General features: G+C 43.5%; 1 protein-coding gene across 2 annotated transcripts in view; it reads right to left on the minus strand.

Annotated features, from left to right (window-relative positions):
- Positions 1 to 21,810, minus strand: part of fam189a1 (family with sequence similarity 189 member A1) — a 110,021-nt gene that overhangs the window by 27,206 nt on the left and 61,005 nt on the right. For both annotated transcript variants that reach the window (XM_028956578.1, XM_028956577.1), the window contains exon 3: positions 3,627 to 3,737. In XM_028956578.1, the coding sequence (XP_028812411.1) occupies positions 3,627 to 3,737 (111 nt within the window). The remainder of the gene's footprint in view (positions 1 to 3,626; positions 3,738 to 21,810) is intronic.

Below are 21,810 nucleotides of genomic sequence, written 5' to 3' on the forward strand. Positions count from 1 at the left end.
CCATTGGCCCGCAGGTTGTGAGTTTGAGACCCCTGTCTTATATGTATCAATATAACATTTTTGCTAATTACAAATATCAAGGCACATTATGTGCATCAATCTGCCATAACATTAACACCTGCGGTTCCTTACACTAAGCCGTCTATGCAAGATGGTTCCTCTGAGAATCTGACTTTTTGTCCAGCACACCCCAAAGATCCATGATTGGACTGAGATCTGCAGTCAACACCTCAAGGTATTTGTGTTCATCAAGCTAATCTTCAACTGTAATCACTGCCTTTTATGATGGTCTGTAGGCTGCAGTAGATCAACTTTATTTAACTGTGGTGTAGGTTTTTGAAAACTGAGAGGAAGATACAAAGTTGCTCAGGAGGAAAGACAGCAGAAATTATACCTTCAGAACACTCTGTGAGATGAAGATTTGTGAAAAACACACCTTCACAGATGCATGCTGAGGTCAGGTCACACAGGTCTGAAGTGTCACCTCAGTGAGGTCAGCGGGAAAGTGCTGCCAGATGGCCTGAACCTCACCCCACTGCTAACAGTCTACAGGCCACATAAACACACACAGCATGTGAGGACGTTCAGTGGCAGACAGACAGCTGTCTGTCAAAAGTCTCCCCTCATCTTTGAACTGGACAAAAATGAAATAGTCTGAAGAGGTGGAGTAACTGAGGTTTTAGGAAACGGGTTGTGGAGACTTGGGACACATTGAAACTTGCACATGGATTCCCAAGACGTAAATACAGCACATGGAGGTGATTCCATGTTTTAAGGCTTAAGCCGGTTATATAGACCTACGTTTAACTTTGTTGACTGAAATAATAAGATATAAAATGTGGTGCACAGTGATGGGTTAAATGCAGAGGACAAATTTCACTGTGTGCATCGTGTGCTGTGCTACTGTGTATCACATGTGACAATCACTTCACTTTTCTTTTACGTTCACCACGGTCACTTTTTGTGCTGAACCCTGGCAAGAATGCCGCTTTCACTGGATGTCCGGTTTTAGGACCACCACACTAATACCGATGACAACCAAGCCAGGAAAAGCTGCAAGGGAGGTCTGGTACATTGTTACCTCTATTTTTCTTACACCATTACAGTTTTGGTTATAACGTGCTAGGCTGTAATGTAATTCCTGCACCTTGCCTTTGTGAACAGAAGTATAATCCACTTTCCCTCCCAGTTGGGCGCGGCACAAATGGAATGGAAACGAACAGAATTAAAATCACCTCACATTGTTTGCATTCTCCTCTGCAGGGCTGAGAGCATTCCAAGTGTTTAATTGCATTTAGGGGCAGAAGAAATTAAATCAATAAAATAATTATTGTTGCATGATGAACGCCAATGACCAATTAATAGTCATAGCCATTTGAGGAAACGGCTCATTGGTTAAATGGAAACGATTATAGGAAGTTCTTTTTTTCCTGGGTGGATTTACAAAAGAAGGGGCCTGGGTGGTAAGTCGAGAGGGGAGGTGGGGGGACTTTTCAATATTTCCCTAAAATACAGAGAACAGAGAAGCTTTTTGCTGCTAAGTCAGTTTGAGTCAATATGATTAGTTTTTCCTCCGTCAGACGAGGCCTGAATTCCCTCTGATCACATGGGCGAGTTGCAGAACGTGGGGAACCCATCAAGCGCCGAGACCGTTGTGGGCCAGCCGCGGTGCAGATAAACCACACACAATGAACAAGTGCAGTTAGGAAAAAAGAGGAGCTGGAGGCTTGGTCTGTATCTGCTGCTATAACAATCCCTTTATGAGCAGACATTCAGGCAACATATTGGGCAGCATGCGCACACTGTGGCTTTCACTCGGTATTCAAATAATCCTGTTGGTCTAGATGTGAATCCACCCCCATTATTGGTTTTTTGTATTTTTAACTAAAGCTAACAAAATCCTAAATAGGGTTTAAATTATTGTATTGAAACTTGCTTATTTTGCAGAAATTTCAGACTGTGTGCTGTATTCTGATCGAACACAGGGCACAAAGTGGAAAGCAGCAAAAGCATTTACTGGTGTTCCGGTTCCATTTTGTTCTTTTTATGACAGTGAGGAAGGAGATTATCCTAACACTCTTATTATTCAAAGGTATGTTGTTGGCATCTCACCCAGTGTTTGGAAGATTACATTGGAAATGTAATTTGTTACAATTACAACCCTATTTAAAATTTAATAGTAGTGTAATTACTATATATATTACTATGATATATTACTATATCAATTACTATATCAAAGTAAAAAATGATTACTTTTTGAATACTTTTGTAAATGATGAATGAATATTCTTAACTGTTAAAATTTTTAAATGTTGTAATCTGGAAGTGTTTACCTTAAATAGCAGTACAAAACACTGAATAGTTACGAACTCCTTTCAGTTCATCTCTTTAATAAAGATAATATAATAACAGCCATCACAAGATCAGTTTTCCGGACTCATGTAAGATCATATGGTTACAAATCACTGCTAAATCAAACATTTAACATTTAAAATCAAAGAATAATGTGAGGAACTTTATGGTTGGTTAGAGTTCCTCCACCCTTCTCACCACTTTAATAAATAACTGTATTTTAATTATCCCTTTTCCTTGAATAACTGATTACAATTACAAAGTTTTGTAATTAATTTACATAAGGTCATTGCATGTAACATGTTACTGTCACGACTTGGGGTCCAAGAGGGAAGAAGGTGCAGAAGCAGGACATCGGGGCAAAAAGGGATTTTATTTCAAACACAAAAGAACCGGCACAAGGGTCAAAGCCAGTGAAACGGAAAAGGAAGAAAAAACGAACCCAAAGGCGTGTGTGGATATGACAGGGGCACAGTTACTCCCCAATCAGTAGTGGATTGCTGTTAAAATGGCATTTTTACAGGGAAATCAGATCAAACAGGCCTGTTTTTTTAATCATTCAAATATTTTTAATGACACACCACTCACTTTACATTAAGCTTTAGACCAACAAACATGTCTAATTCCCCTGCCTTAAACTAGCAATGCATTGACACCATGCCCACTCACACCTCATTTATAAAGCACCACTCCTACGACAGTGAAACTCATTCAAAACCATTGGTTTCCGGACGCAAGGGCATGGTGAGAAAACAAGCAACACACCACCAGAAACGTGACGGACAGCCCAAAACGGGGTGCAAAAGTTTGCACGGGGTGCGTGTTTGACCCCATAAGAGTTTAGCCAATTCCTCACATTCCTCAGTGTCATTATATAGGTGGCGCCTGTTTGCCTTGCAACGTGACTGCAGGCAAGGGACTCCGTTCACACGTCTGCACTGGGCCGCTTGTCATATTAATGTCAGCCCGTGCACGCTGGCATGGGGAAAGGTGCATGCCAAGAAATTGGATCGGGCTCGGTGCTCCTCGCTGGAATGGAAATGAAGGCCTCCGTGGCAGACGAATGGAGGGACCTTTCCCCAGATGGCGGATGATTATGTTTTTCTTAATAATTAAACTGCGGCACCACTGGGCAATCGGGACGACAGGCGGCACAGAGTGGTAATATTAATAACGACATGCCGTGTCTGGCATTAATATTTATTTGTCCTGTGCCGGCGGCAGAACTTGGGGCTCTGTGGATCGATTAGAGGAGCACGGAAGGGGTCTCTCACCAGCTGACAGTCCTCCAGGGAGTTGACCAACTGGGCGTTCTGGCAGGACAGTATGGACCCGGCCAGGTTCAGCATCACACACACCGCTGATAGCAGCATGAAGAAGGTGATCTGTTGAAGCAGACATACACATAGAATACAGGGGTTACTATCACTAGTAATACTTTACTTTTGTCAGCATGATGTGCTCGAGCATCTCAAACTATCTGAATATTTTGAAAAAGAACATTTGGTTTCGCAATTTCATTTTTTTTAAATCTTCAACATAGATTTATATTTAGAATTATATAGATTTATTATATGTCTGTAGCTACCAAAACTTATTACAGTTTTAATTATCTTAAATTATGCAGCATACACTTTAACAATGCAAAATGTTGAACTTTTGTCTTGTCTTCAGAGGATATTGGATTGATCCAATGTGTGTGTGTCTGTGTGTGTGTAAGACAGAGAGAGTTGAGTGTCTGTACATCAGCTGTCAGTATTTCAGTGTCAGATTCTCTACAGCAGTAAATCACTTTCAGAGCACTGGGAGCTTTCAACCCCTGCAGAAGGGGAGGAAAAGTACCGAACGGCTATAATGATGTGACGGGAAAAGTGGTGCTTGGGACTCACAGGGGACGACAATGAATCAGCGATCCTGTTGAATTATTAAACTTGGAATGCTCGGTATTCCCCACGCGGTATAAGTACATGGGGAATGAACGTGCTAGTTTAGACATTGTGATACACACCATGCCACACATGAACTGTGTCCTCTGCATTTAACCATCACCCTTGGTGAGCAGTGGGCAGCCATGAAAGGTGCCCGAGGAGCAGCGTGTGGGATGGTGCTTTGCTCAGTGGCACCTCAGTGGCACCTTGGCAGTTCAGGATTCAAACCTACAACCTTCCGGATACAAGTCCGCTTCCTTACCCACTAGGTCACCACTGTTCACCAAGGTAACATTCACTAGTTCACCAATCACAGATCCTCTGCCTGATGGTCTGGAAGTCACTGAGTTCCTGAGCCTGGTCGGAGAAGATGGATAATGTGCAGATGCTGTGTGTGATGTGGGCAGAAATAGGAAGAGGGAAGTGTCATCAAAACAGGCTAGATGATAAAAAGCAAACAGTCCCATCTTGTACCTGTCTGTTTATTCCTATAAATCCAGAAGACATAAAAGCTGGCGGCAGCAAATGCTCCCCATAGGCTCCATCTTACATATAGTAGGAAATATGGCCACGCCTGTCTCCAGCAGAAGGCCCGATACACAATCCATAGCAACCATGATGTGCAAGGAGATCCGATCTCCCGCCTGGTAAACACCTTGATGGATCTCCTGCTGTCCCCTGCACAACCGCTCTCAGCCGCCGCGCCAGGCCTCGTTCCTCCCTATTAAACCATTGTCTTCATTTCATCGCCGACGGTTCGGGGAGATCAGGATCGCCGGATGAAATACAGGGTGCGTCTGAGGGCCTGTAAATCCCGGCTCAAGTGTAATAGAGGGGGCCTAAAGCTGTCAGCCAGGGGACGGCCGCATTAGCAGGCAGGGCTGGCCGCCGTATATCAGAGCTGGCCTGATTTACGGCGGCGGAGCCACAAACGCACGCCGAGCGGGGACTGGAGGGAGGGAGCCGTGGAAAAAGAAACAAAGGAAGAACCAGGCTGGTATTAAAATGGCTTAGAGGAAGAGGGAGGGAGGCAGTAAGAGAGATGTACGCTGATAAGCATATGCGGAACGTAAATTAAAAAGCTTTTCGGCACTGCAGAAAATTGAAAGATCGCGAAAGATGGCCGGGAGAGGAGAGAAACCGAACCGACACCTGCATCACAGGAATCGAGGTGTTTGAAGCTCCGCTTCAGAAAAAAGCTGCCAGGCACTGAATAAAAATGTGAAAACTTCTGCAGGTTTAGGCCATAGACCATCATCTTTTTATTATTCAGTAACTGCATGTTGTTAATGCGGCAAGTCCGTGGAATAAATACAAGGAACGGGCGCCTGGGCTGTTAAAGGTGCGTGCAGTATGCAGAATTTAGAGAAACGAAATCAATATTGCATTTTCATCCGCAGCAACAACATTAAATCACTGTATTTTTGTAAAGTCGGAATGCGTTAGCTGCACACTTCTGGGGACAGAATGAGTCATAAGCAGCGTGACAACAAAGTCCCAATTCAGAGACGCTGCTTTAAATACAGCCTGCAAATACGGCCTTTTTTGTGATCCAACCATTCCCATAATTCATTACATGGATTTTTTTTTAGAACACGGCAGTTGCTGCAAAGGAAGCGTATCCTTCGCGATAAGATCGACTTAAAACGGGAAAAGATTATTATATGCTAATAATTTTACATAGACAAGACTCTAATTGGGGGAAAAAATGCTCCAGAGATGAATGAGGACCAGAGATGTGGATGTGGCACTATGACGCAGACAGCAGATTATTCTGAAGTAGCAAAATATTCAGTTAATTCTGACAACTGGATGGTAATGCAGCAATAATTAGTGCTATATTTCACTGTCTTGTTAAAACTTTACATTTATGGCATTTGTCAGACGCCCTTATACAGAGCGACTTACAACCAGTAGTGACAGGGACAGTCCCCCTGGAGACAGTCAGGGTTAAGTGTCTTGCTCACATTGGTGTAAGTGGGGTTTGAACCTGTGAATTTGTGCTCTTCTGTTTCATCTGTGAGTGTCTGACCCATTAGGTTCCAACCACCCATATTGCCCCTTACCCAGTTCTGGAATGCACATTATTAAATGTCACAATAAGCCAAGAAGTCATCGGTAAGATGCATAACACCACAGTGTCCCCAACTCCTCTGCAGGTTTGAGGGGTTTGAATGGGTGAATAAATAGTTTTGTGGCAAGATAAGAAAACATCTTTCATAAGGAATCTTTTATTATTTTGCTGCCATTGTCAGGGAACTTGTCATGCTGGGGAAAAAACAGCATCCCCTCCGGACATCTGTAATGAACAAGTCAGTAAAGTGATAAGCGATCATTACTCCCTACATGCAGCACTGCATATGCAACACGCAGCCTGTGGGGGTCACGTTCTTTGGGGAAATCCGTGTTTCTGCGCTGTGAACGGGAATTCTCCTTCACGCTCGCTCTCTCCAAACGAACCCAACCAATCAAATGGTCTGCTCTGTTCCTCAAACTGCGCTTTAACCATCATTAGAGATCAATGGCTAGCAAAGGTGGGTGCCCATAGTGTATCGTATTAGAGCAGTAAATGAGGCATCACGAATGCCACATTAAAGCTTGCCTATAGCTTGTTTATCTATTGTGTGTGTGTGTGTGTGTGTGTGTGTGTGTCAGGATCTCCACTGAACCCCTGCCCCGACGGGTTAATTACAGCTGCTGTGCCACGCGGCCACATCCTGATTAGCACGTCGGCCTGCATATCGGTGTCAGGCAGAGTCTCATTAATTTGGGCCCTCGTGCCAGTGCATGGCTGATGCCAGTCTGGCTGGCAGAGGGGCACTTCACAGCCACTGCTGGCAATGGTGGTTTGTGGTGGTCGAGCGGCATGAACCTTCAACATCGCCGCGTTGGAACCTCGCCCGCTCTTCAGTAGTGAACTCGATCCTCTTTAGCTGCTCGCCTTTCCTCCGACTGAACACGCGTCATGATTTGCCCTCGCCTGTTTCCCTTCTCCTTCAACGTTGTCGAAAACCCGCCTGTCCCCCGACGCGTTTCAGCCCACTCCTCGTCTGCTTTGGATCCTACTGTTGCTGAAATTTGCCCAAAAACTATTCTCACGGCAGCCCGATTCCTTCACCCTGTAGCCATGAAAAGTGAAGTGACTGTCATTGTGAAAAACATCACACGATGACGCCACGAAATGTGTCCTCTGCATTTAGCCCGTCACCTTGGTGAGCAGTGGCAGCCATGACAGGTGTCCGGCGAGCAGTGTGTGGGGACGGTACTTTGCTCAGTGGCACCTTGGCAACCTTCTGATAAAGGGGGCCGCTTCCTTATCTGCTAGACCACCACACTGTCCCAATAAAAAATTTAATGTACACAGTCCAACAAGCTTTGCTGGGGACCTTTAGATCTTCAGTCTAACACTCTCCCAACTGAATGCAAAAAAAAATGTGTGCAAATTGTTACCTCACTTTTATCGGGTAGATTCTATAGGTTGTTTTTTTAAAGCATGGGTTCTATATATATATGTATAATGTTTTTGATTCTCTACGTTTTTTGCTGTGCTCCTTATATGATGTAAACCTAGATGGTATTTGTATTCATAATTACTTTCATACCTGTTTTGTTTGTTAATTTGCTAATAAAAAAACATCCCTTGCCGTTCAGAGTCTGTGCGATACCAAAATTCACACATCTGAAGAGCATTACAATTGGCAATGCAATGATAGCAGGTAAGTCCTTCAGTAAGTCCTAGTCTAAAAAAATGTTATTTCCCTCTTTTAACTTGTAATGAATTCTTATTTATTTAACTTAATTGGAATGCTATTCTATGATACATTTGTTCATTATAAGAATTATAATTGTTGCTTGTGGGATTTGAAAGATAAAATATGCTAAACACACAATTCTGCTCTGTGACTATGACTCCTATGATTAGACTCCTATAAAAATAATACTTATGAACAGAAGAACAACAACCCCACAAGCAAAAGTGAAAGTGGAAATAAAAAGCACTTAACAAGCTGTTATAGACCTGCGTCTTCTAACTGGTGTCTTGGGAGTCTCATCAATGAACTGCAGTGGCGTTGACCGAGAGAAGAAACCGCTGCTATCAGTTCGCACGACTCGGACCGGCTGCCTTCAGTTAAGACGTGTGTGATATAGACAAGTGAGTGACTTACAAGAAACAACACAAGGATACTTGGCATTGTGCAGTAGACAGTGCTGACGTCCAATCGGATGCTGCCAAAGCGCTACATCAGATATTAGAGTTTAATTGTGGCGCCCGGTATTCAGTGTGGGTTGCCTGCCATGCTGTTAGCCTAGTGGGTAACACACTCGCCTATGAACCAGAAGACCCAGGTTCAAATCCCACTTACTACCATTGTGTCCCTGAGCAAGACACTTAACCCTAAGTTGCTCCAGAGGTGACTGTCCCTGTAACTACTGATTGTAAGTCGCTCTGGATAAGAGCGTCTGATAAATGCTGTAAATGTAAATGTAAAATGTTTACACCAGGAGACCAAATCTCTGTCATGGCAACTGTCACACAGTGAGATGGGTCACTTTAGTCACTTTTGTGCTTTTGTGTCATGACTATATATATGAACAGAATATATATATATATTCAGACTTTCATTCCATATATTCGGGTTTCATTCAATATATTCAGACTTTCATTCCAAATCTTCAGTTCCCTGTCAATATATATATTATTTATTTCCTGTTTGGCTTGCCATAATATATATATATAGACACACACACACACACACACACACACACACACACACACAGAGTTACAGCCCAAAATGTCTATGTTTTCTTTATTTTCATGACCATTTACGATGGTAGATTCTGTCTGAAGGGATCAAAACTATGAATGAACACATGTGGAGTTATGTACTTAACAAAAAAGGGTGAAATAACTGAAAACATGTTTTATATTCTAGTTTCTTTGCTCTGATTACTGCTTTGCACACTCTTGCCATTCTCTCGATGAGCTTCAAGAGGTCATCACCTGAAATGGTTTTCCAACAGTCTTGAAGGAGTTCCCAGAGGTGTTTAGCACTTGTTGGACCCTTTGCCTTCACTCTGCGGTCCAGCTCACCCCAAACCATCTCGATTGGGTTCAGGTCCGGTGATGGTGGAGGCCAGGTCTCCACTTTTTATTAAGTACATAACTCCACATGTGTTCACTCATAGTTTTGATGCCTTCAGTGAGAATCTACCAATGTAAATGGTCATGAAAATAAAGAATACATATTAAATGAGAAGGTGTGTCCAAACTTTTGGCCTGTACTGCATATTTTATAGTATAAAATACATATAACCCTACATATGGGGTAATACATATGACCTCCTTCTGTGTCTCAGAATGACCTTTGACCTAAGTGAGAAATTATATCTGGATACAAAAAAACATAAATTGGCCAGACAGTTGTCCGCATAACAGACTATTAAAAAAGAACCTGCTGAGATATTGGAAGTAGTGTGTTTTGTATGGATTTATGCGTGTGTGTGTGTGTGTGTGTGTGTGTGTGTGTATTTTTTTGCTTGCTTTAATGCTTTAGTATGTTAGTATTTAGTCTGCAGGAGCACAAGGCAACACAACACCATTTATTTTGGGTCCTCTGTGATGGCGGAGCCGGGACCGGTGCTGTGTTTTCCCTCCTTTTTCTGATTCTGTTCGCTGCCAACCCATCCATTCTGCTTCGCCGTGGGGTGGCCAGGGCTTCACCGTGAAACTCTCCCTTGCCCCACGGCTGGGCACACAGTGATATATTACCCGGTCGCTGCAGCAACCGACTTTTCCTCCTTGCGTTGGCTTTTGCCTTTTTAGAGGAAAAGTTCGAACAGGGCCGGTAGCGGGTCATTACGCGCCGGGCCTCGCAGCACAAGGCGGGTCAGCCAGCCACGAAAACACCAACTGCACGCCGCGGTGCACTAATCAGGTAAAGAAAACACGCTCTATTTTTCATATTTCTGTCCCCAACGTTCTCAGCCCATCACCCGCCTTGACTTGATAAACAGAGGAGGCAGGGGGTTAAGGGTGGATTTATTGCAACTGGGTGGGGTGAGGGCTTTGTGTAAGGGTTAGGGCAGTCGGTTCGGATTTCTGGGGCAGGGGGTGTGACCCTTTCCCCCTGGATCTCCTCATGGTGCGAGCCTGTAGGATATGCCCCGCCACACGCGGGACGATTGAGTTACATCGTCCTCATCTGCTACACACACTCAACATCCATCCCATGCAAACACACCTCAGAGGTGTTATTGTTAAACCTCAGAGGTGAAAGGCTGGGCTCCGCTGATGATGACACTGTAATGGATTTCACAGCCACAGGGATGGAGAAGTAAAGGGTCAAGGAGGAAAAGAAAAGTTCCTTTTGTGAAACACACAAGTGAATATCGCTTACACGGCCATTCATTATCCTGGGAGCGGTTAATACTGACGAAGGCCATGATAAACAGAGGGATTTAACGGTGCAGACGGTGCGCCGAAGGCATTTTCCACTCAGACGGGATGCGGCGCTGAAAAAAGAGACAGAAAATTCTGAGTGACCTGCCTTTAGTTGCCACACAGAAGACATAAAATGCACTCAATGCAGATGTGACAGTGAGGATCAACAATAAAATCCAATCAAAAAACCACAAAAGAGAACCAACATCAATCTCCGGAGCTTCCTGTGACATCCAAGCACATGCACTTCCAAAACAGAGGTTAAAGCATCATTTTAATTAAATTGATGTGCATTTGCAGCACAATGTCTTATATTTTAACTACAGTATGGCTGCTTCCTCAAACCAAAACCAGAGAAAAGTGACATCAGAACAATAATAAATACTATTTTGTCAAAAGATAATAAATACAATTATAAATTATCTCCCATAACCGCTTATTTCTAATTAGTGTCGTGGCTGCAGGATCCTACTCCGGCATTCAGGGTGGGGCAACAACCCACCAGAACCCACCAGAAGGCATCCCGCTGGTGCCATCGCCACCACCCTGCATCTGACCCTCACCCATCTGGACAATAAGGACACATATGCACAAATGCTGTACATAGACTGACTGAGAGACCTCAGTCTGTCCGGAACGACAACAGCATCTCCAGCACACTGAGCACTGGCATTCCTCAGGGCTGTGTGCTCAGTCCAATGCTGTTCACCCTGCTGACCCACGACTGTGCAGCGATACACAGCTCCATCCAAATCATCAAGTTCGAACGTGGTGGGTCTCATCAGCAAAAACGATGAGTCAGCATACAGAGAGGAGGTGCAACGACTGATGGACTGATGTGAGGTCAACAATCTGTTTCTGAATGTGAACAAAGGAGAAGATTGTTAAATTTGCAAAACAACGAAGGGACCACTCTCCACTGAACATTGGCAGATCTTGTGTGGAAATAGTCAAGAACACAAAGTTCCTCTGTGTTAATTTAGAGGAGAGCCTCTCCTGGAATCTCAACACTAGCTCGACAGCCAAGAAAGCCCAGCAGCATCTTTACTACCTGCGGAGGCAGAGGAAAGCCCATCCTCACCACCTTCTACAGAGAGACCATTGAGAGCATTCTTACCAGCAGCATCACTGTCTGGTTTGGGAACTGCACCGCATCAGACTGCAACACCCTACAGCAGATAGTGAGGAGAATCGGAGTGTCTCTTCCCTCTCTCTTCCCATTTACCACACATGCTGCATCAGGAAAGCCACCAGCATTGTGAAGGACTCTACATTCCTCACATGCACTCTTCACCTACCATCCGGAAAAAGGTACCGAACCAGACTCTGCAACAGCTTCATCCCACAAGCCATCAGACACCTGAACATTCAGGTACTTTCCACGCTGGACTGATACACTCACACACATAAACACACTACCTCTTTTTATTGTATGATTATCTATCTGTATATCATCTATTAATGCACTGTTCCATTTTGAATTTCTATCTGTATATCATCTATTAATGCACTGTTCCATTTTGAATTTCTATCTGTAATATCATCTACTAATGCACTGTCCCATTTTGAATTTCTATCTGTAATATCATCTACTAATGCACTGTCCCATTTTGCACAGCAATATTTATTATTCATTTCACCTGTTTAGCGCTGTCTGTCTCATTGTTGTGTACACGTTTTATGTTAAATGTTACTCTTGCACTGCCTGTGTCCCCACTTTATGTCACACATGTGCACTTTATGTCAGAATGTAACCCTGTCTAATCGTTCAAATGTTACATGCAGCACCAGGTTCCAGAGAAACGTTATTTTGTTTCACTATGTACCGTCAAACATGTATATAGCTGAAATGACAATAAAGCTCAACTTCAACTTCAGCTTCAACAGTCATCAGCTCACCTACAGTTCTTGCCTTCAGACGGCAGGAGGAAACCTGAGAACCCGGAGGAAACCCGCAGCAACATGGGGAGAACACGCAAACTCCATACACAAAGCCGCAGGTGGGACTTCATTACACCGCTCTTAGTTCCAACCTGGAACTCAGATTAATATTCATGATAATACGCTTGAGGTGTGTGGCGGCTCTGTGCCGCTCAGCACCGGTTAGCCTGTTGATTAGAAAGGAGTGATCGGGGTCTTTTTTTAAATATGTTATCAGTTCCTGCATTAACGTGGAAATGGTTGTTATGACAAAGCAGTCACATGCTACCGGGTTGTTTGTTTCTTTTGTGTTTTTGGCCATTATGGAGGGGTGGTGGTAGCCTAGTGGGTAACACACTCGCCTATGAACCAGAAGACCCAGGTTCAAATCCCACTTACTACCACTGTGTCCCTGATCAAGACACTTAACCCTGAGTGTCTCCAGGGGGGACTGTCCCTGTAACTACTGATTGTAAGTTGCTCTGGAAAAAGAGCATCTGATAAATGCTGTAAATGTAAATGTAATGCCTTTTTGCCTGTTTAACACTAGAACTCCCAGAGAGGGGCCATTTGGCCCAGTTGTTTTTACCTAATATCCTTAATCACGTGTGAACGGTTGCCTTTGTTCTGCAAATGTGGAAATCACCACATTCTCGGACAGTCTCTCCCCAGAGGGACGACTGAGGTCCTTGCCAAGATATGGGATGTATTTTGATTTCAACTCACATGCAACCCAGAACTTGATTCTAAACTTGTCGGGTTTTGAGGGAATGTACTGCTGGAAAGAACAGCGAGACTTGGTTGGAAAAAGTTGCTTGTCGACAGTGATGTGCTGGTCTGGGTTGTAAGACTTGATGCAGTTAGTAACAAACATCTGCCAAACATTTGAGACTGCTGCGAACTTCTCTCGTTGAGTGTGTGTAAATATCTTTACCACTATATCCCAAGCTTCCACTCTTCATCTCTTCCTCACTCACACTACTGTGTTTTAATGCTAGTCATGATGGCAAAAACATTTAGAGCCAGATGTTTTCAATGGCTGGTTTCATCAAGTTCAAAAATTATAGCTTCATGGCACGAAATCTTGTGCCTACTACTGCAGTAACACTACCACAGTCATAACTGTCCTTATCAGATATTATTTTATTTAACACTCACACATTTCTGGGTGAGACCCTATCAGCTACCATAGCTGAGAGCTAAAACAACTGTAATAAAAAGTTAATGGGCTTCCAAAATGGACACGACTCCTACAGTTCAGATTGGTGGCACCATTCTGGGGAAAGTGTATTATGTAGCTGTGCGCAGACATCAGTGATTCTAAGTTATGAGCCAATTTCTAGATTGAAGTCAGAGGCCACATGACAAAGTCCGTCTCCAGTCCGTGCTGTGCCACAACTGTAGGCTGCGGCCAGCGAGCACAATAGGCCGTCCCAGTTTCCCTCTGCAGCGAGCTGCTGAGCAACGACAGCCGCGCTCATTCAGCCACTAATGGGCTTGAGGAGAGAACGATGCCAAAAGCACAACCCTCCATGAAGGCCGCACCGCTGGCTGAAACCTGCCGTTTGTACAGGGGAGATAAAACCACAGACAGACAGCCTGGCACCGGAGGTGATCATCCCCGCTCTTCAGGCCAAGGGCGAGGGGTGAGAAAAGGCCTTTAAAATGCAGCAAATTTAAACAGAGAGCTGAAGTGTGAGTTGATAAGGACTTGCAATTGTGAATTGATTCTGTCATAGGCTGACATTTTGGGGTGCTCTGTTCCCATTTTCCAGGCCGGAGTTTCGTGTTGTCAGTGATGTTGGCCTGTGGTGTGCGCCTGATGTAAATGTATAAATTCTCTTATTGTATCTAGTCTTTATCGGGTCATTCAGGGATGTCTGTCTGTGTACCATGTCTTCTATCATGTGTTTTTATTCAAAGTGAATCCCCTGCCTTGTGAAGAGCCGTGCAAAATGCACCCCCTGTTCTTCCCGCCCTGTCTTGCTGCCGTGACAGATTCTCTAACATTCTCCTAATGTTAATTGATAACATAATGTTCAAGGCAGAACATGGAAGTGCAGTGTCAGACCAGACTATGGCTAATATATAAACTAATATTTAGATCCAGGATGTGTTTTCTTGATTCAAGCCCTTTGCAGACAGTGCTTGGTGGGTTTGTACACACTTTGAATTTGCTGATAATTTATAACACAAGATTTCTTTAATTAAAGAAATGCCCATGTCAGATGAACATGACTAAACAATCATCACAAATACCTACACAGAGTGAGAAAAATCTTACAAATAGTCTTTTATTATTGCGGGGAATTCCCACCTCTAACAAGACCAGAGGTAGAAAACTCAGGAGGAGAACAAGAAAGTGAGTGCATCACTGTAATTGGACAAGCTGGACTGTGGCTGAACTTTCAGGAGACCATTCCGTTCAAATCAGGCCGATGGGCCACAGCGGTGCACAGTGGGGTCAGGGTGTGATTAACCCTGCGTTTCTCAGCTTCTAATCAGTTCCTGACCTCCATCAGCTAAAACAAGGTGGCTGCGGCTGCACCTCCACTGAGCAGAGCCAAATGAGTCGGGCCTATAATGGCAGGTGTTGGACATAGAGCCAACAGTGGAATGAGGTTTGGAGAGATATGATGCGTCCCTGCACTCCTCCTTCTCTGGTCCTCCCTATTATAGTTTTTTGAGGAATTAAGAGTGATTTTGGAAGTTTGGAAGGTGAATGGCCTCTCTGTCCTGGTCAAGTAAAACTCAACACACATAGTCCAGATTTCTGCTTCACGGCTCTTTTCACAAACTGAACTGAAGAGCTTGATTCTCAATAGATTAGCATTAAAGGTGCAATTCATAAGATTTTGCCATTTTGCCACCCCCACCCAAAACTAAAACCAAGCAATTAAAATGATTTAGTTGGGGTCCTAGTGAACCAGAACTGATTACTTCATTGATGGTAACATTCTTTTGATGTTTTTTTTAGCTTTTTAAACTTAGCACACACTTCCTTTTAAGAAAGTAAAAAATTAATGCTGACAAATATATTATTCAGATAATATCCGGCACATCTCATTATTTCACCCTTAATGCACAGTGCCCTAATAATTATGTTATCGTGGCAGGCCAGAATCTGGGCATCATAAAGTGTGAGAAGACAAGAGAGTGTGGACAGAATACGTGAACAGTAGCGTGATAAAAAAAAACCTATTACAAAAACCTTCCAATTTTCTACTGCTGGCCAGCTTGCTTTCATGCATGCAGAGGTGTGTCTTTACATCTGAAGGGCAGATGAACACACACACACACACACACACACGCACAAACTGCGGCAGCCCTCATCCCTCTCGGAATGACGTATCGCAGCAACCGATACAGAATATGCTGCATGATCACAAAGCTGTTTAATTTTAGTTGACATTAGCTTAAAAAACGGAGAAAAAAGTCTGTGAAAGCTCTAAGCCCAGATCATTATAGACCCTCCAATCAGCGGGCAGATAAGAGTATAATTCATATTCTAATTAATATAGATACACGGTGAGGGCTCAGGAGGGCTCAGGGGAAGCATCATTCATCTGGCTTATCTCCGTTTATCCCCCTCACTTTGTCTTCTTCTCCCTCTCATGCTCCCTCATGTTCCATTTTTCCATTTCTCTCTAATTCCCCCAAGACTTTTCTCACATTCGCTCAGCCTTTTAAATACAAGCGAGCAATGAATGTGCGCGTCATTTATAACTGGGAGAGAGACTGACAGCAGGTTTGTCAGACGTTTGTCTATGTTTTAACCAATAAAAGTCAATCTAAATGGCAGCCAAAAAAAGTCATAAAAGTTCTGTCATTATTTGAAAATCCCTGATATGTGTCCAGGTGAAGGAACATCCTGATGTTCCTACCTAATTTAAATATTTATAGTTATTTAGAAATGTCCTAATTTTTATTACAAAACATATAACCTTTCCAATTATTCGAATATCAAATGGATCAAAAATCCTATCCATTGTAATCGACTATGGCAGTTCATGAATTCTGGTTTCATTACTTTTACAGTTGGAAAAACATTTTTAAAATCTTGGTAAAACAGTCCTACTGATTAAAAAATATGGGTTTGACAACATTATTATTTCTAACTTTGTAAATGACGGTTTCTTGAAAAAGGATACTTGGTGGCTTAACTGTATTAAAATGACCCTTATTATGAAATGTTCCCTGTAAAATGGGACATCTTGGAGACATGACATTCCTGTGCCTTTGTTGTGCATAGAGATTCAACACTGCTATAGTTTACATGCACAGGTTTTATATGCTCCACTCCTTCGTTAAATTAACAAAGGCACAGGAATGTCATGTCTCCAAGATGTCCCATCTTACATCCCTTTGTGACATGATTTAACATTAATACGAGTTCCCCCAGCCTGTCTATGGTCCTGCAGTGGCTAGAGATGGTGATAGGTGTAAAGCGTTCTTTGGTCATTCTGCTTCACCATTCAGAGAGCGGCAGCTCAGATGGTCGGATCTGGTCGGGTTACCTGCCGTTTCTCATGCTTTTTCCATCTCTCCCCTAAAACATTATCTCCACCGACCGTCATGGCTTCCAAACGTGTGAAGCATTGCAGTTGCTCGGTGATTGGATGTAAAAATGAGTACGAATGTTCTCTGAAGAGCCAGTGGGTTCGTTTTATTTTTTCCAGACATCCTGTCAGCACCAAACATTGTGGTTGGTGAATGGTGTTGATGATGTCATTTCTGCGAATGCCCCCTCAACTTCTATAGGCCGCTCTCCTCCTCATCCCTCCTCTCTCCTCCTCATTAGCATTTAAAGGTACAGACACCGAAACGGCACATCCTGGGAAACCTCATTGTGAGACTGGATGAAAGTGTCTGTAATTCTGCACCACGGCTGAATTTCTTAAAGAGACTTCAGATACAGAATTAGGGGGCCGATATAAAAGCAAAAAAAATGTACATATCAGGGGACCTTTAATACACTGGTGAATATGTACAGTATCTGTTGCTTTCACCTAGACATACTGTATATTAATTCAAAGGTTTGATTGAGGCCCTTGTGTGACTGCTTATATGAATGCGCTCTTCAGTGTGTATGTGTGTGTGTGTGTGTGTGTGTGTGTGTGAGGGGGGGTAATCCCTTCATAAAGTAAGGCGTGTGGAATGGGCCACGTTGCCTCCAGAGCAGCTGTATCTCCTCTTATCTCCCTTCTTCACAAAGGATCAGTGCGAGGGAGCAGGACTGATCCTCCTCCGCACCCCCCGCTCTCTGTTCCACGCTTTTGTTTAGGAGGTCAGTGGAGGTAATTTCTACAACGTTGGAGGAGAAAAAAAAGCTATAAATGGATGAATGTTAATGTCAAGGTCAGCGTAGCTGAGCAGCAGTGGTCCACGTGAAACATGGAGGTTCAGCTCTCGGTAATTTGGTGGCGATCCATGGTTGCCGAGGCACGGCAGCTTTTTTTTGAGCCGAACACAGATCTCGGCCAGACAAAGACACCTTGTACTTGTGTGAAGCGTTTTTTTATTCCGGCTCCCGCGTGCCACCGCGGTGACCGTGTCAAGGATGAAATGTTGTGCTAAACGGCAGTATGCACGAAGTGTCGGGGGGGAAACTGGCACGACTGCGAACGGCCCCCGGGGGAGAGATCATCACCCAACCTGGCAAGAACCCACACAGAACAAATAAAGAACCGAACAGAGTCTGCATTTGCAGTCACTGTTCCTCCAACCGTTAGGAGAGAAGGGGACATCTGGGGGGGCCGCGGCGATGTCACAGTCTGCTTGGTCACATGACAGCGGGCCCCAGCCGCAGAGAGAGGGTCACATAGAGGTGAGGAGATGCGGAGCCTGTTCCAAAACCACCAATTACTCACTACCGGCCACACACATAATATACATACACACACAAACACACGCACACACATATACAAATACATACACACAAATAATATATATATATACACACGCATAATACAAACACACACATTAGTACACACACAAATACATACACACACACATATACATTAATACACACATACAAATACATACACACACATTAATACACACACAAATACAAACACACACATAATACACATATACACACACATACACATATACAAATACATACACACAAAAATGCACAGACATTTGTCTGTGACAGACATGTGACAGACCCCTACTGTCTTTATGAGGATGTATAAGACATACCCTCTCGGATGAAAAAGTACTGTTTAGACAATAAATTATTTAACAGTTTGTCAAAATATGAGGCACTTGTATGGTGCAGGTATTGTGTGTCAATATCAATCCACCTTTTTCACTTTGATTAATTGGTCACAATGTAAAGTGTCAAGCATCTGCTACCTACCTGAGTGACATTGCTTAGCAACAACACCAACAGCTGGATCCAAAAGAAAGTTTTTTTAATGCTGAATATTCATTTGCAGCAGCAAATGATGTTTGGCCAATTGACTGGTACAATGTGCTTTATTCCTTAAATATTATACTGTAGTTTTATAGATTTGATGAATGTGACTCCGGTGCCGGCTGAAATGATAACATTACCCCAGCACATTTACTCCCCCGGCTGTTATACAAGTAAACTGCCACGGAGTCCCATTTCTCATTTTTTATTTTCAATAAAGATAACGTAAATAGTCCTGTCACAATCATGACATTTCTGGTTACATTTATTCATACATGTAAGTAAATTTACGAGAATCAAAAGGAAGTTCCTAAGCTGAAATCAAGAGATTGGCATTGTATCCATGGATACCACACGTTAGGACACCTGATGGGTAAGTCATTGGTTGAGGCTGGCCCTCACACATTGATGTTCCTCTCATTTGCATACATCCCTTTTCTTCCCTCTAACATTGAGTATTTATGGGGTCACCTTGATGGAGCTTGTGCTGTCCAGGGCAATTTTCCTAGATGAAAGAAGCTTTAACACACCGGAACCCAGCTGGGAATAACAATCTAGTGGCTGCAAATACTATGGCGCAACGTATAAGAAATCAAGCATTTTTGTGACATATAAATGACATTCTCACCAACCAAGCTTGGTCAGACAGGGGCTGAACACAGAATTGCACAATGCACCCATATTAGGAACGTATCACGACACCCTGCTGGTGCAGAAAAAAAACCTGGTTTCATCTAGCTTTTTTCTGTGTTTCAAACACATTCGATATTTTTATATAGCAGATATACAGTATGTGCAATATTTACACTCGGCCAAATGAATTTTACTGGTCACAACATGGTGCGTCCAGTGATGGAATCATAATGGAAGATGCAGTTGCGTGAATACGTGTCATGAATCGCCCACGTTGTGTATGTATTTGTACATGTGTATGTGTGTGTATATGTGTATTATGTGTGTGTGTGTATGTATTTGTGTGTGTATTAATGAGTGTGTTTGTATTATGTGTATGTATATTATTTGTGTGTATGTATTTGTATATGTGTATTATGTGTGTGTGTGTGTGTGTGTGTGTGTGTGTGTGTATGTATTTGTGTGTGTATTAATGAGTGTGTTTGTATTATGTGTATGTATATTATTTGTGTGTATGTATTTGTATATGTGTATTATGTGTGTGTGTGTGTGTGTGTGTGTGTGTGTATGTATTTGTGTGTGTATTAATGAGTGTGTTTGTATTATGTGTATGAATATTATTTGTGTGTAAGTATTTGTATATGTGTATTAATGTGTGTGTGGGTATGTGTAGACGTTGGTCAGATGACCTCTGTACGACCTGGGCTATTGGTTAGAAAGTGGTAATTGAAAGCCCCTGCTTGGTGTGCTGAATAAAGTGCTTCTCTGCCTTCCCCAGTTCTCAGAGGACTTTTTGGAATATCCTGGGTCTGGCACTTTCAACCCGACTCTCAGTAGATCACACAGACCTGTCTTCCTCTCTCCCTCTCTAATTCCTGACAGTTTGTCCACCGGGACATGAAGCCTGAACTCTGAACATTGTGTGAGGCTCCATATGGAGCCACACAGACAGTGAAGCGTGAGAGTTGTGTGTTTTCAATCGGACAGTAACTGAATAAACTAGGACTCGATGTGACTAAATATGTAGAATATGGGGCACAATCGCTAATGTCACACTAATGTTTCACCCGTAAGAACCCTCTTTCTGATGATGACTGATGCCCCGGGGAATACGGGGCATTAGGAGTGTCGCGCAGGCAGCGACTTGCGTATCCCCACTGGAGCCTCCCAGTTGAAATTTTACTCTGAAAACTAGCACTGTCAGGAGAAACGTCCCCCCCAATGTGACCCCAAACACACTGTGATACAGGGGTCAAAAGGCTGCTGTAGAGGCTAAACCGAACACACAGTGCACCAGTAAATCCAACTATTCTGTTTTAACAGGTCGTTTTTTCTCTAGTTTACGAATACATTTAACAGGCATGAAGACATCTGTACATTATGTTCTTCATAACGGTCAAATGACTGTATTGATTGAAAAAAATGTAATCAAGGCTCATGCAGCACTAGTGTGTTTAGTGTAGTGTGTGTTTTACACTGCAGTGCGGTGCAGTGTTGTGTTCTTCTGCACTCTGTTGTTACAGAAAATGAGCCTGCAGCCATAATGAACCTCTTTGCGCAGCTCAATTACAGAAAATGACAGGGGACCCCGGCATCATTTACCGGACTCTGCTCCCCGCGCCCGGGCCTGCCGGGCAACCTTTGTTACGGCACATGGGCAGAAATGACGGGGAAGAGGATCCCCGGCCGCGTGGAGGGATTGACATGCTCAGGAAACAGACACCTGCCCCGCAACAGCCGCCGCAGCGCCGGCGCTCTGAACCCGTTCGAGGCGCGTTAATGAACCGTCCGCATGAGTAACCACCATTATCCTTCAGCCTGATGGATGTCATCTGAAAACACAGACACGGGGCTAATGAGCACGGCCGGCACTGCGGAGGGCTAATGCAGAGTAGAGCAACATGCTGGACTCCACTGATAAGCACTTGGTTTTGCTTCGTGGACAGTTAGTAGCGTTTTCTTTGTGAGCAAGGTCAAAAATAAGTTAAAAGAATGAAATTTAAGTCGGCCCCATTAGCCAAATGGTGGGACAGGAAGACAGACAAGAGCAGACAGGGACTGGCGTCGATATGACATTTCTTGCTGATTGACATTATACTGGGTCCCAAGCAGAA

The sequence above is a fragment of the Denticeps clupeoides genome, chromosome 16 (genome assembly GCF_900700375.1).
Source record: "Denticeps clupeoides chromosome 16, fDenClu1.1, whole genome shotgun sequence".
NCBI lineage: Eukaryota > Metazoa > Chordata > Actinopteri > Clupeiformes > Denticipitidae > Denticeps > Denticeps clupeoides.